This window comes from Cavia porcellus, unplaced genomic scaffold, assembly GCF_034190915.1.
Source record: "Cavia porcellus strain 051 isolate PalLab524CR breed Dunkin Hartley unplaced genomic scaffold, mCavPor4.1 scaffold_23, whole genome shotgun sequence".
NCBI classification, from domain to species: Eukaryota; Metazoa; Chordata; class Mammalia; order Rodentia; family Caviidae; genus Cavia; species Cavia porcellus.
The window spans coordinates 8,667,721-8,682,632 of NW_026947506.1; the positions used below are offsets into that span (position 1 = coordinate 8,667,721).

Here is a 14,912-nt window from a genome sequence, read left to right on the forward strand (position 1 = left end):
TGAACATTTTAAAAGTGTTAAGACTTTCCCAATTAATAATGAGAATTTTTATTTCCATTTATGTGGTGCTCTTTAATGTCTTTCAGTAATATTTTTGCAGCTTTAAGTGCATGATTATCTCCTTGATTAAACTTTTATAAACAAATTTTTCATGCTATTGTAGGTGATATTATTTTCTGAATTGTCTTGTATGAGTTTGCATTGCTTACAGAAATTCAATTATGCTTTTTGTGTTTGTTTACTTTGGTTAAATCATATATTAGCTCTAGTAATTTTATTGAATCTATAAAGTTTTCCACAGATAAGATCATGTAATCTGAAAAACAGGTAGTGTTTTCATCTTTTTTTCTAATGTGGATGCCAGATACTTTTTACTGCTGTTTAATTTCCCTGGCTAGAATTTTTATAGTTATGTGAGACAGAAGTTCCAATTCAGCACATATTTTGTATGTTGAAATACCATTCTTTGCAGAAATAACACACAATGGCCATAGAGTTTAAAATTATGCTTTCTGTTGAGGTCAGTTTGCAAGAATTCTGTTGAAGACTTCTATTTCACTCGTAGTAACTTCATAACATTTCCACTAACTAGCATATTATAGTTTATCAGGTCAATAATCAGAGACTTGTGAGTTGTTTCTTTTTGCCATCATGAATAATGCTCTTATGAACATTTACTTTTAGACACTATAAAAACCATTTTTTTACTTTGAGGAATTGCAAAAGCTGTTTTCCAAAGAGACTATGTTATTTTAAACCTATCTACCCCCTAAGCTGTTGTCTTAGAAATCCTGTTTGTCCACATCCTTACCAACACTTAGCCACCATGGTGAGTATAAAGCGGTATCTCTATGGCTTTGATTTGCATTCTCTGGAGCATCATAAATGTCAGCAAATCAGTTAGCAGCAGCAGGAGATAGAAATGATCTGTTTCACACTATTGCATTTTCTAAGATATCTCTGGGGAGAAGGTAATGACTTTTGGCAAATAAATGCAGGGCAAGCTATGGAAATCAAGCTGCATGTCGTGGAATGAGAGAGTGGGTGATGTAGGTGGACACAACACAGCCCCTAATTTCACAATCATCTCCTCTCTAGCCTTCCAACAACTCGTGACTGCTTCCTTACCTCCTGCATCCTTTTCTTCAGGGACCATTCGAAACTTCTTAGAGGCAGCTGATTTTAGGTATTGCTTGATTAATTAGCATGAGTTTTTTCACTTGAAATCTTTTCTGCTATATTGAAAGAGACTCCTTTGGAATCATAGTTTAAATGGGGTCATTCTATGTATGGACTGCTCTCTAATGGGCAAGTGGTACCTGCCAGAGGACAGAGTTCCAACCCTGGCTTGTGTTTGTGTTTCTCACAAGAGGCTCCAGTGCAGAAACTTCATGATAGAAAGGCATTGTGGAAGAAGGCTGCCCATATCAGTGCTCAGGAAGCAGAGGGAGGAGGAATGAGTTAAGGACAAAAGCACACCCCCTCCAATCCCTCCTTCAGTAATTATCACTGCACCTCATGTCCTGTTTCCAAATGTGAAATGATTTAAGGATATTTTGGATATAAACCATAACATTCGGTGCATAGCTTCCAAAAGTCCCATGCTCAACTTATGGAAAGTGCATTTAGTCCATCCCTAGGGGCTTCCATAGTCCTAAAAACTCCAGTCTTGCTGAAGAATCTAATTCCAATGACTTCTGAAATTTAAAGAAAGTTTTATCTGTGAGCCCAAGAGTAGGAAAGAAAATAAAAAACTACAAACATTCAGTGGCACAGGGTAAATATTTACATTTTGAAAGAGACAAATAGGGTTACAAAAAGAAATTGAACCACATTAATAGTAAAACCCACAGGACAAGCATTATATGCTTCAGGTCCATAGCATTAGAGGAGCCAGTCCAGAATTTATTGATTCTGTCACTCTGGGCTTTAGGTGAGGTTATTATACATTGTAGAAGGAGCACATGGTGAAGTAAAACTGGCCATCTCATGGCCAGGAAGTGAGAGGAAGAAACCAACGTCCCACAATCTGTAGTATAGATATGCCTCTTATGACTCAGGTTTCTCATGAGGCCCCACCTTAGAAAGATTCCATCCTCTTCCAATAGCATCTTGCTGGAGACTAAGCTTTTAACCTATGTACCTCGGGTACACTTAAGATCCAGACCTTACACCATGAGACAGATCAGACACATTCTCCCCTATACTCACCATAACATGTCTTGATTGCTCTGTAGTGGTGTTAACATTCCCCCAGGAAGGCCTGTTGCAGGGTGAAGGACAGGTGGTGGGATGCAGGCCATGGATAGGGTAAGAGTAGGTTTTTAGCTTGCTAGTATCATTCAAATCCATTTAAAATGGCATTTTCTAGATGACTCAGTCTCTCACCTAAATGCACAGATTTCCCCATTTCTTTGTTCCTCTGTTCTTTCTCTAGTTCCAAGGTGGAAGCCTGGGAGAGAACTGAGAAGTTTATAATATCCAAACAAGAACAAGCTCTGGAATTTTCCTATTTGCCTTCATCTGTCTCTTTTTTGAACCCAGTTTCTTGGGATTCATGAGCCTCTATGCCTGATGATTTTCACCTGTGGTTGGTAAATAAGTGATCTGTTCTCCACTCACAGAGGCCAGTTACCTTCCCTTGAGTTGGGCCCTTGGTGCTGCGCTCTCCCGGTTCTGGTTCTGCTGAGTCTTGTTATCACTCAGTGAGGTTCATTCCAACCGTTGTGGTAAAATCTTTTTGCTTGGTTCTAGACAGGTTGTGTTTCTACCTTTCCAGAGACTTTGAATACTAAGATTATGTACACAACACACACAAGCCACATGACTTATCTTTGTCTCAGTGCCAGTGCTTTGCTTTCTCATCCAGCTTGATGTCATTTTTCTCAGAGAGCAAGCTGGCAGGGACTTCACATGTACAGGATCCTTTGCTTTTTACGTATTACATTTTGTTTCAGTGAGGAATGCTTTTGGCTGCAAGTAATAAAAACTCTAAACAGTGTGTAATGAAGTCCTGGAGAAGGAGCCATCTGGATTTCACTACTGGTTGAAGTCACTGAGAGATGAAATCTTTTTTGTTTTTCCACTTGTTTTCCCTCAGAATAGGTATATTTTTTCACTGTTCTCAGCTCATCATTATAAAATGGCTGCCTAGGTACCAGACATCACATTCATATCTATCAAAGTGGAGATAGGACTGAGTAGAAACTGCAGCATCCACTCTCTATGTGCCATGCTTCTCTAAAGATGCGATTTCTTTCTAAGTAGCTCTTATGGAAACTTTTCACTAATTAACGAAAATGAAGTCACATGACCACCATAAATTTCAAAGAAGATGAAAACAGGAATGTTTCAAAATCAGCTTTTGCAGAGAGAGGATCTGCTGAGAAGAAAGTTGTCAGCATCTTATGAATAATCACCAGTAACCCACTGCATTGACTTATCCTTCTGTTGCTTGTTAGAAAGAAATGGCTGGGAAAACATGGTTCCTCTAGTGGCATGGGCAGCATAAGGTTTGAGTTCCTCACAGGAATTCAAGAGCCATGTTTATGGAATCACATAATGTGGCACTCCGGGGATACACTCTCTGTATGCCAGCTGTTAGTATTATCTTAATTCCTATTACTACTTTCTTTTTGAATGATGCTTTTCATTATTGTCTTCAGTCCTCCAACCCAGTGGTTGTCACTTCATTTACTCTTGAGTACATGTTTTTCTCCTCCTGTAAGAACACAACTTTTCCATCAAGTCAAAGAATTTCCAATTAACTTAGGTAGGGTGAAAAATGTATTATGCAAGCTGGAACACTTTGAAGACTGGAATAATCCTTTGGTGAGTGATTTGTAGACATACCATTTCCATGCCATAAAATTCATGTGTCTAAAAGTCAACATTTTAAATATAATTACAGCTATGCAACCAACACCATAGTATATTACAGAATATATGCATTGACTCAGAAAGAGCATCTGTATCTTTCACCCATAATCCTGCAGCCCTCACCTTGCCTGTTACTAATAGAGCTTGAAAAATACAGTGAACTATATGATTGCTATGATGGGTCTAAATATCTCCTCAAAGCCTCAGTGCAGCTTTTCACGGGTGGCTAGATCTGGAGAGTGAGATGCAGGGGTAAGGGTGTGTGGTTGCTTAATCAGTCCTCTGAGTGTTTTGGCATAGTTCTGAGTGTGCATAATGGAAAGGCCTACCCTGGGTGCCTGTGGCATTACCCAAAGGGCAGGTAACCAGAAAGGGAAAGAATGGGGAGGCAAACTCCTGGGGCTGCTGCCATGTCACTACTTTGTTGCTTTGGTGCCTTCTGTCTGCCTTACCCTGCCATGTCATGGACTGTTCATCCCTTGAAATTCCCCTCTGCCATGCCAGCCTGTCCTGTAGCCAGGCAACTTTGGATTGAAACCTCTACAAACTGTAAGCAAAAATAAAATTTGCTCCTTTATTTGAAGGTTGGGCATTTTGTCTCAGTAACAAAAGAAGTAACTAAGACAGTGTTGAACTTCATCAGGAAGCTGAAGGAAGAGACTACACCTGATTTTCCTCTTCCAAATGTCTAAGAAGCGAGGGTAGCCAGTGAGAGTGGGATAACAGATAAGACCTAGATATTTATCACTTAAATTTAAAGACTAGGATTCTCCCTTTCTGAACCATACCTGACCTTTAAGATGACTCTTTTGGTAGAAAAACAGAAACCAGGATTGAACGTCAAGGTGGCAATATGACCATTTGTACAAGGAGGCCTGTGCCTGCCTACTGAACTAGTGGATCTGAGCACATGAACCCTTAGGGCATACAAGACATAAACACAGATCCAATGTGTATCTAAAAGTACCCATTCACCACCTCTGACTTCCCTGTTATCACTGCAAACCCCTTACAGGCCCTCTGTTGCACTGGGGCCACTGTTATTTTTGTTTGCCAAAAACTAGGATACAACATTGGTTCTGGTTTTGCCATTGACTGCTCTTCTCACCAAGTATTGTGGTGCAGAGATGAACAACTTCCTTGATTTCCCTGAAGTTAATTGATGGGAAATGTGCACACATTGTTTTTTCCTGATCACAGATCCTGCTATTTACCTAAGTTCTATTTCTTTCACGTGTTCCCCCAGCATGCACCACAGGTGAGAAAATGGACAGTGCGTCCTGCTGTCTATCAGGCGCCCACTCCTAAGAGGTTTACTCTTGTGGTCCCCATTCCCTTTCCTCATGGTGTGTGCTGTCTTCATTTAGCTTGAGTTTAGTGAAGACTGGGTTAGATGATGCCCCTCAAGTCTTTGGTCTCCTAAAGCTGCTGTCTCTAACATGGACTCTGGGAGCTCAATTTCAAATTCTTTTGAGGGTACTAGAAATTGAACTCATGTCTTAGCACTTGCCAGGAAGGTGTTGTGCCCCTGAGCTTTATCTCCAGTCCTGCAATTTCAAATGTCAAGCTGACTTTTGGCATTTTATTTTCCTGAGTGGAGCTGAGAATAGGAACCCTAGCACATAGAGGAGAGGGTTAGGAAGAAAAAGAGAAAGGGTGAGGTAGACTGGAGGACAAAAGGTTACATAACCTTTGGAAACTGGTGAAGAATACAGAAGAGAAAGAAGGAACAAAGGAAGAAACAGCAGAACAAAAGAACAAAAAACTAGAATAGTGTTCACATCCATATACAAACAACAAACAATCAAGAAAAACAAAAAAAATACAATAATTAAGCCAAGAAAGTAAGAAAAAAGAAATAAAAGTCCACTTTTGGGCACATCTCTGCTGTCACTGGGAGACAGAGTGGGCAGACCAAGTCCAGATCCATGTCGACTGGTCCCAGCGAGCCATAGTAGAGTACCAGCAGTGGTGGGTAATTCACACTCTTCAGTTCCACTAAGTGCAGGGTTCTGGATGTGAGACTGGGACCTGAGTTGTTAACCCTGCAACACTCTTGAGTATTTCTGCCAGCTTGAGCTCAGTTTCCTGCTAGTTTGAACTCAGCTCCCTGACCTGCAGGGTTAAATTCAGCTGTGCCTTACCCTGACCCTCTGAGCTGTTATATGGAGCCAACTCACAGCTGCTCTGAGTTCTGACTGTAATCGGCCCCTTTCTAAATTTGTGACCAGTCAATTACCCTTCCCTGGGGAACATCTGAACCCAAAGAACTCACTGGCCACTGCACCCCAGGACATTATCTGCTCTGTTGCACTGCTGCATTTCTCCATGGAGGATTTTAGGGTTTGCAGTAGTCACTGTGCATCTGCAGGTTCCAGTCACCCCATTCCATGCTGCAATCCAGAACTTGGGGAGAAGGCACCACTTGTCACCTCCCTCTTCTTGTTGCAATCCCTCTCCTCATTCTTCTGTGTACTCTGTTTCTTGCTTCAGATCCTCACTGGTCCCACAAACTCACGTCCTTCCTCCTCTTCCTCATGTAGCTATATCTAGATGAAAAATATTAGCGAGGTTGTTTCTCTGGTGCTCACTGTTCAGCCATCATCTCAGAACCCCCACCCCCGGCCTCAGTGATCTTGTCTCCTTGTGCATTTTAACTGCCACTTTACAGATTTTTTGCTGGGATTTCATAAGTATCTGTGAGATCAACTCTGAGAGAGTTTTTTTTTTTTGTTTTTGGAAGCATCACAGCCCTTCTTTCTCATTTCTATCACGATGTTTTATTGAGGTTTGCACAGCACTTAGGCAGCATCTCATCGTGTATCACGTGGAGTATTTTTTTAGTAGGTGTCTCTCTTCTTGTGTATGTCCTAGACGGTGCATTGTTTCTGTTAGAATCTCCACTCATCTTCTCTAAATGGGAGGTTCACCTTCTAGAGTAATGCTTCAGAGGGGAAAACACCTGCCACTAATATCAACACTTAAAGGTAACATAGACTGACTGTCTCTTACTTAAGAACTTGATGAAATTTTCCTGTAATTTAACTTAGGAAAGACAGAGTATAATATAGTATAATAGACTAAAATGTAAGCAATGATTATATTTACAGATTTCAAATGTGTATAGATTGAAAAGCAGAAACAGTGGCAGGAAGAGTGTATAAATAAAAATAAAGAAAATGTTATTCCAAAAAAAAAATGTTAATGTAGAGTGACAAAAGCAGGTGTTTGAAGGGAAGTAGAATGGAGTAGAAAAGGGGCGAGAAAGGCAAAGGAGATTGCATGAAGTTGTTGCTGGAACATTCCACATATGCTTATATGCAAACATCAGACTTTGTCAGACAAAAAAGCACCTATTAGGAAGTGAGGAGAAAAATCATAATGAAAAGTGGGAGCGATAAAAGGCAGTGATGTCCTTTGTTGATTAGGGTGAGGATTCCTGGACAGTTTTTCTCTGGCACTGTGTTTTCCCATCATGTCCAGAAGCCTCTTGTTTTCTCAGGGTTAATAGATGGGAATGTACTCTGGTGAATCACAGCCCATCGTTCCCATGTAGGCCTGGCCAAGAAGGAAAGTTCACCCTGTCCCCCCCACCGCCATGTCTGGAGCGCTTGGTTTCCATGTCTCAGCCTGGCCGAGTTGCATGACTGAGTTGCAAGCAGTGTCTGGGAGCAGATTATTCAGCTAATGCAGGACAGGAGGATTTTAGGTGTGCTTCCACCAGGCTATACCATTACCCAGTGGGAAAGTCTGTGGATTTAGTGCTGAACAGATATTCAAATGGTAACCATTTAGGCTCAGTTTTAACAGGGGCCCTACATACACCAGCATTTTTTCCACAATTATAGAAGTCAGAACCATAATAAGATTTTGTGGCTCTAAGTCAGAAATCACCCTAAAATTGGGAGAATAAGCTATGAACAAAGCACAAAAGACCAAAACGCCTACATTGACACTAAGCAAAAGAGAGAGCTTTTGAGGGGAAGGAATTGAAGAGATAGTGGTCCAGAAGGGATGCCTTAGAGGCTACAAAGATCCTGGTAGAAATGAGACACAGTTAACTCTTCAAGCAGAGGGACTCAAGGCTATGTTGTACTCCAAACTATCTGTCTCCGAGTCCTCTTTGGACTATGGTGAGAACTTTGAAATCAGACTTCCTGGAACTGAAATTGGACAGAGCACATTCTAGTTGTCCAGAAAGATAGTAACATGCAGAAGCTGCCTAGCAACAGCTGCCTAGTAACATGCAGAAGCTGCCTAGATGCTAAATGGTCCTCCTAGCAAGTTTGGACATGGTGGTCAGTAAGGGGAATTGTAGCTCTGTGTCAGTTGCCAACAGATGGTTTGGTTGATATCTGTCAGGTGCACAGAACCACTGTAAGCCACAGGACAGCAAGAATCTGACCTCTATTCCCTCCTGGATCCCAAGCCTAGCACCTTGATGACTCGGACAATCAGCCATTGGTGGGAGCACATACGTCTACCACAGAAACAGTAAAAGAGATGCAGGTTGTCACTGTCTGAAATCACCTAATATTGAGGATCTGTGCACAGGAAAAGACACAGAGTGCTGTACTCAAGCTGCAGCAGTCTGTCAGACCCCTGGCCTTGATCTTCCTGTGAGAAGTTTATCAAGCTGCTCTCCCTGCCAGGCCGTGACTTGGGGTGTACGTAGAAGCATGTTATAACAAAGCACACATGATCTGACGTGAAACAAAGCTAGGGTTTGAGCATGATATTGAAGACTGAACCAAGAGCTAATATCATCTCAAAGATACATTTATTTTTACTTTGTTCACAAAGTTACGGGACATGTGCAGTGGAGGGTGATGGAAGAGGTGGCATTTTTTTCTGTGGAGAGGGTGAATTGCAGTGTGAAAAACATGCTGCACCTTTATATTATTCTTGTCTATCCCTTTAGATGTCTGTGCTTTGTTATGTATATTAAATCACTGCACATGTAATTAGTAATATTAAAAAATACAGAGTCAAGAATTTGCTCAAGAATGATTTTATTGGTAGGCAGGACTCCACAATAGACAAGTGGTAGAGGCCAAAGTAGATGGGTGACTGGTCCCAGACTAGTAGAGGCCAAAGGAGATGGCCTAAACGACGTGACCTTTCGCTCCTACTACTCCTCTGGGGGTGCCACTAACAGGAGGATGGTGGTTTCGGAGGAGGGAGCAGGGCACGCTGGGCTTCCTTGATGACATCACGTATCTTCACATAGAAAGCGCAGGGCTTTGGTTGATCCCAAGTCTGAATAACAGTGATGGTACAGTCATTTGTGTGAAAATTTGGGTGGCATTTGGATTTGTCATACTGAAGAGGTATAGAAATCCTGCCATGGAGAAAGAACACAGCTGTTAGAAGGACCCCCCACATCATTGCCCCAGCCAGTTCTTTTTATGAATCAGCTCACACAGATGCCGCCTTGGGTTCCCATCACTAACCTAAGGCACATCTGTCTGGGAGCCTCAACACGGGTCCCCAGATACCTAGACCTGTTGGTACCATAGGTCAGCTCCCATGTGTGTCCTGCATGCAACTCTGCATACCCAGAAAGCAGAACACTTTCTCACAGGTCGAGGACAGGTTTGTCTCACACTGTGAGTGGGAAGTCTTATCCAGGTAGTGCTCCCTCACTCTCTCACTCTCTCACTCTCTCTCACTCTACTTAGGAAGTGGTCAGCACTGATGCAGCTGGAATGTGGTAAAAAGTGGCGTCACTCTCTATGGAGAGCTATCACCAAATCTTACAGCTCCACCAACAAAGGCAAGGAAGCCAGCCCAGTCTCAGCCCAAAGAGACCAAAGAACGATGACTAACTTGGGGCCACATTCCTGGAAAAATCCAACCCACACCCCGTGGTCACTGTAATTCCCCTTGAATTACTCTGAAGAAGGATTTAAAATGCCTTTAAGTGGACAAATGCAGTCAATTCCCCAGTTCCTTGGGAAAATACTTCCTTTCACGAGATGCTAGATTTCTACTTTAATAAGAGAATGTTTTCAGCCTCTTTCTCAGCCATGTAAAGCAGCGTGGCTCTTCAGTGCTCAATATGTGGGCCCTACGCACTGACACAGCCTTTAGTGATACACTAAGGAGGAAGGCAGAGATCCACGCACTGGACACTGAGCCAGGGGACCAGTTATAATAGACACCCCTTAATACAGCATCCTGTAAAACAAAAAAGATGCTGGAATCTTTCCTTGAGCTCTTTTTTATTGAGAATAAAATCTAGTTCTGTTATATCACAAAATATTCTGAAGGGGTTTTTTGTTGTTGCTGTTGGGTTTTGGGTTTTCTTTTTGAGCTGGGAGAGTGCAATGCTGGACTGCTTAACTAATAGCCTCACAAAATGACTATATAAAGTTTGATATCCAGTACATAAAAGGATAAAAGAAAGAAAAAAATGTTATTACTTTTAGACAGTGGAACTACATGAAATAATATTTTTGATGTACTTTCCAATATTTCTATAAGTAATGTAGTTTTTAAGCACACATATGAGAAAATGTCATTTGAAATATTTTAAAATTCAGAAGTGATTGTATTCACATATGAATGAGAAATGGTTCGACATCAGAGGAAATAAGCCAGAAGTTATACCCATAGTACATATGGCTTGTGAATTCTACTACAGTTAGAACCTCAAAGAGAAAGACAGAAGCATCAGCACACTAGTATGCTCCCAGCTGTGTTACTCACTATAAACAAACATGCAGGCCGCTCCAAGTCTCTGCACTGCAGCGGGTAAACTACATGTGGGGTGCTAACACACAATGCTGTTGCAGTGGATTCGACCATTCTTCAGAGTCAACTTTCACTTGCAAGACAAGTCAAATGGCAAGAGCCACAAAATCAAAAACCAGCTGTGGTAGGCTGTTTTCAGTCACTGTGATGCCTGGGAAGAGGTACTTGACCTCAGTCTCAGTCTGATGAGACTGTTGCTTTCTCCTGCTCCACTACACACTAAGCAAGACTTTTCACTCATTATGGGCAGAACTTTCTAGACAATTTAACTCTTATATTATCCAGGCATTCAGATTAAGTGACCTTGGTGCTTCTCTGTTTTCTGGGGTGTATGTAGAATTCTCTGATGCTCTTTTTACAATAATATTTTCAGGCAAAATTGGGAGATGCTACATTAAACAGCGTTTCTGTGAGCAAATATATTCCTGTTAGGCAGGGACATTCGGTGGATGGTTGAACCACTGCATAGCAGGCATGAATCCTGGATTCATCCCTATGATTGCAAAAACCAGACCAATAAAACAGATACTATTGGAAAATGCTATAAACTGGAGCTGACTGACGGTACACATTAGGACTAGGGAGCTGGGAGTGAGGTGCTTCATTTAAACATAGCTCAGGTATCTTTACTCTGTCCCCCAAGTACTACATCTTTGACATTCACAGAAAACTGGTAGGAAACACTGGTAGAATTCTAAGCTTCCCTCAGTTTAATATGAGCAGTGAAGGATCACAGGGTTTAAGACAAAATACACTGAAGATCACTCTTGATAATTCCCACCTCTTTCTTATGACTATGTCTACAATATATCACTATTGTCCTCCAACGTTAACACCACAATAGTCATGAAGACAAATTCTGTAAAGGTGTGTGGTCACTGATTAGTCTTTTCCTTCACCCATAAACCATTCACACAAGGATACTTCAGAATAAACATAATGAATAGATAAAGATTAACATTCAAGTGGACTCAAGGCAAGTGCTGATTCAAGCTGAAAGCATAGCTATTATGTATTCTGTCCATAAAATTTAATATCACAATGTTTGCAGTAAAAGGGCACTCTACCACACATTGCAATGAGGACAAAGCATGCTTGTATCATTCTAAGTTCAGTAAAGTAGTCTCAACAGTTCACATTCTTGAAGGAGATAGGGCACCAGGGGAGGGAAGTGATGGTTGGATCAGTGCTGAGTTTTAGTTGTCCAGTATAAAAGGACTACTGAAATAATTGGTGGGGAAGTTACCCAGCAGTGTGAATATGCTAAATTAATTTGATCAATACAAAGTACAGGATTGAAAACCAAACCCTTGCTGTTCATCAGAATGAGCCCTCATGGAGACTGCAGAGTCTAGGTGAGAATCATTTGTGGATACAGGCAGCCATTGGCAATAGATGGAAACTGTCCTGGGCATGTGGACAGTCTGGGATGCTGTGCATATAGGTGAGCAGACCAATGAGAAATCTCAGTCTCCACTCAGTTTTAATGTGAAACAAAAATGATAAAACAGTAACCTATTAGAAACACCTGAAAGAAGGGATTCTGTGTGGGGGAGCTGTTCCTTAGAGACAGCCATATGCCCTCTTTGTCACTATTGGAATAATACTCACAGAGTGCAGCATTCCAACTTATTTTTATAGCAAATACACTTAGAACAGTTCCAAGCCATCCAGGTTGAGTTTATTGGGTGTGTGGTTCCATCAAGGTCCCGGCATACTGTAAAAAAAAAAAGTCCCCACAGCATCAGTGGAGATCCCAAGCCATGATACAGAAACAGGTCTTTCAGGACATTGAGGCCAGGCCCTAGCTTGAGAAGATAGCCAATTTAGAAGGCATATATAATAGTGCTGGTTTGTACATGCTCAAAGAAATTATAATACTAAGAACTCTATAAACAAAATTTCTAAAACTAAAAACATTCTAAATTTCACTTCAGACTAAGCACTTAAAGAATAATTAAGGACCTTTGATTTTGAGTCAACTTTCACCTAATAAAAAAGACTAAATAAATTGTTCATTTCTGCTTCCTTTCACTTTGGCTCTCAATACTATGTGCATCTGTGCAGTAACCATCATGGGGACTCAGAAAATATTTATTAAACAGCCATGGGTGGAAGATCTCATTTTCAGCATATGAAAGGCCATAGGTTCAATCCTAAGCACTAGAACAAACAAGCATACTGAGACAATGTAGTAACCAAAGATCTACATTAAATCCTACCAAGAACATAAAATCAGGATCCCTGGGAATAGGGCTATGCTACCTTCCCATTCAAAAAATTCACCAAGTAATAATTGTCCAGGAAAGTTTGATAACTGCCGTGGAGACCCCTGGGGCCATACTCAGCATGCCCTGGACCATCTGAACACATAACATTAACAACTCTCACTAGGTCACTGAATTAGCATTTCCAAGTTAGCAAGATTCCTCAGGTTGGGTGATCCGTCCAGTGGATCAGACCATGGGCCTCGCCTGGAGAGGGGATGGAGATGAAGGGCTGGGCAAGAGGAAAGAGAGATGGAGACAGGTTGAGATTCCAATCGAGTCTTGTTTATTCAGGAAGTGTCCATGGCTTACATAGAGTCAAAAGGGACATGGCCTTACAGGATGGGCCAGCTTGGATCTTCTCATATGCAGTGGGCCTATCAGAAGTGGGCCTAGCAGGAAGTCATACATAGGCACATAGGTAAGCGGACATGATGTCAACAAGAGGGGATTATGGGAGATGTAGGCTAAAGCAGGAAGTTGCTCACGTCATGCACACTGTAGGCAAGGAGAGGATCATGGGAAATGTAGGCTGACACACAAAATACCCTCAGGTGGGAGGGGCAGGGCAGCAGCAGCCATTCTGAGCCGCTCCCTACAGTTGGGATGAAAACCAAAGCTCAAATACCTCTTTGGACTAAGCAGTAGTTATTATCCTTGGATTCGTGTGGGAGTCTGGTTAACTTCTGAATGTGCAGCTCTGACCACAGAGATTCTGATTTATCAAGACTTAGGTAAAGCTTAACACGGTAAGTTTTCAAAGCTCCCCAGGCAATTTTCAGTCCGGCAGAAATGAGAATTCTTTCTTATACACAGATCACATTGAAAACCCTCTTTGAGTTTACATCTGTACCTTCCCTTACACAGCTTTTTTTATTGACCCAAAAGCCTTTACCTGACAGCAGACACTACCTTCCAGGCAACAATAATGTAATCAACTTTGAAAATGACTTACCACGAGAACCACCTTCATCTTGAACTAGAGGTAGGACGTAGCAGTAGCCTCTGCATACAGTCACAAAGGTGGCCAGAACCAGAAGGCTGCCCAGGAGAGCTTTCTATAATGTAAGGTAAATCAGAGTGGAGCATAAGAGTGGATTTAGAGTGTCATCCTGGACTAAGGATCACGCACAAAGCTACTTTCTCGGATCTCCTATGTTATCTTGAAGTTTGAGATTCTTCTCTGTTTACCCAGCCCTAGAACCAAACCTACACAGTGTCTGAGTAAATGAAGGACAGAATCATATGTGCATTCAGAATTCCACAGCAGCAAGAAATGTGCTCTCGTGTTGAAGTGGAAGGCGAAAAATCCACAAGAATCAAGAATTTTTAAAACACTTTTATAGACAATGCAGAACAGAGAAGAGAGAAATTAAAAGTGGAAAAGAGGTTTTAAAACCAACAAAACAATGACAAAGACACAGAAGGTGCTGAGTATCGTAGCCCATGCTGCAGTCCCAGGGTGGCTGAGGCTGGAAAACCACTAAAAATTCAAGGCTGAATTGAATTATATAATTAGACCTTGTCTCAAAAAAGATACAAAGTGAAAGAACATACAGTTGGATATTTATTTTAATTGAGTTAATTAGACATGCAAATAGAATGAAGCAATGTTAGTGACTTACTTAGTTGCTGAGATGTCATACTCAACACTTGAAAATTAAAGTTGTGTCACTCACAGTTTGTAGAGGCTTCAGTCCTTGCATGGTCAGCAGCAGAACAGAATGGCCTGATGAGGAAATCTGTGGATGTCAAGGTGGTCTGCAGCAGTTTCAAATAAATAGGAGGCACTGAAAGGAAGGCATACCATTCTAGGACACCAGGTCACACCCATAGTGAACCGCCTCTGTTGACCAGCACCACCTTGGAACAGCAAGTCAATGATAATGCCCCCACGTGACTACGTTCCATAATCTCAGAATCTCCAACTGTGTGTGCATGATGCTTTTTTCCAGGTGGGATGTGGATGTCTAGATAAAACCACAGCTTTCTGCTCCTTGCCACACAGAG

The 14,912-nt window shown here is 41.5% G+C and overlaps 1 protein-coding gene across 1 annotated transcript; it reads right to left on the reverse strand.

Annotated features, from left to right (window-relative positions):
• Nucleotides 1–8,882: 8,882 nt before the first annotated feature.
• On the reverse strand, nt 8,883–14,712 carry LOC134472312 (beta-microseminoprotein-like). The gene is made up of 4 exons (XM_063233633.1): nt 14,582–14,712; nt 13,858–13,960; nt 12,247–12,352; nt 8,883–9,220 (listed from the first exon to the last, which is right to left on the reverse strand). The coding sequence occupies exons 1-4, from the start codon at nt 14,606–14,608 to the stop codon at nt 9,031–9,033; spliced, it is 426 nt and encodes a 141-aa protein (XP_063089703.1). The 5' UTR covers nt 14,609–14,712; the 3' UTR covers nt 8,883–9,030.
• Between the last annotated feature and the right edge of the window lie 200 nt (nt 14,713–14,912).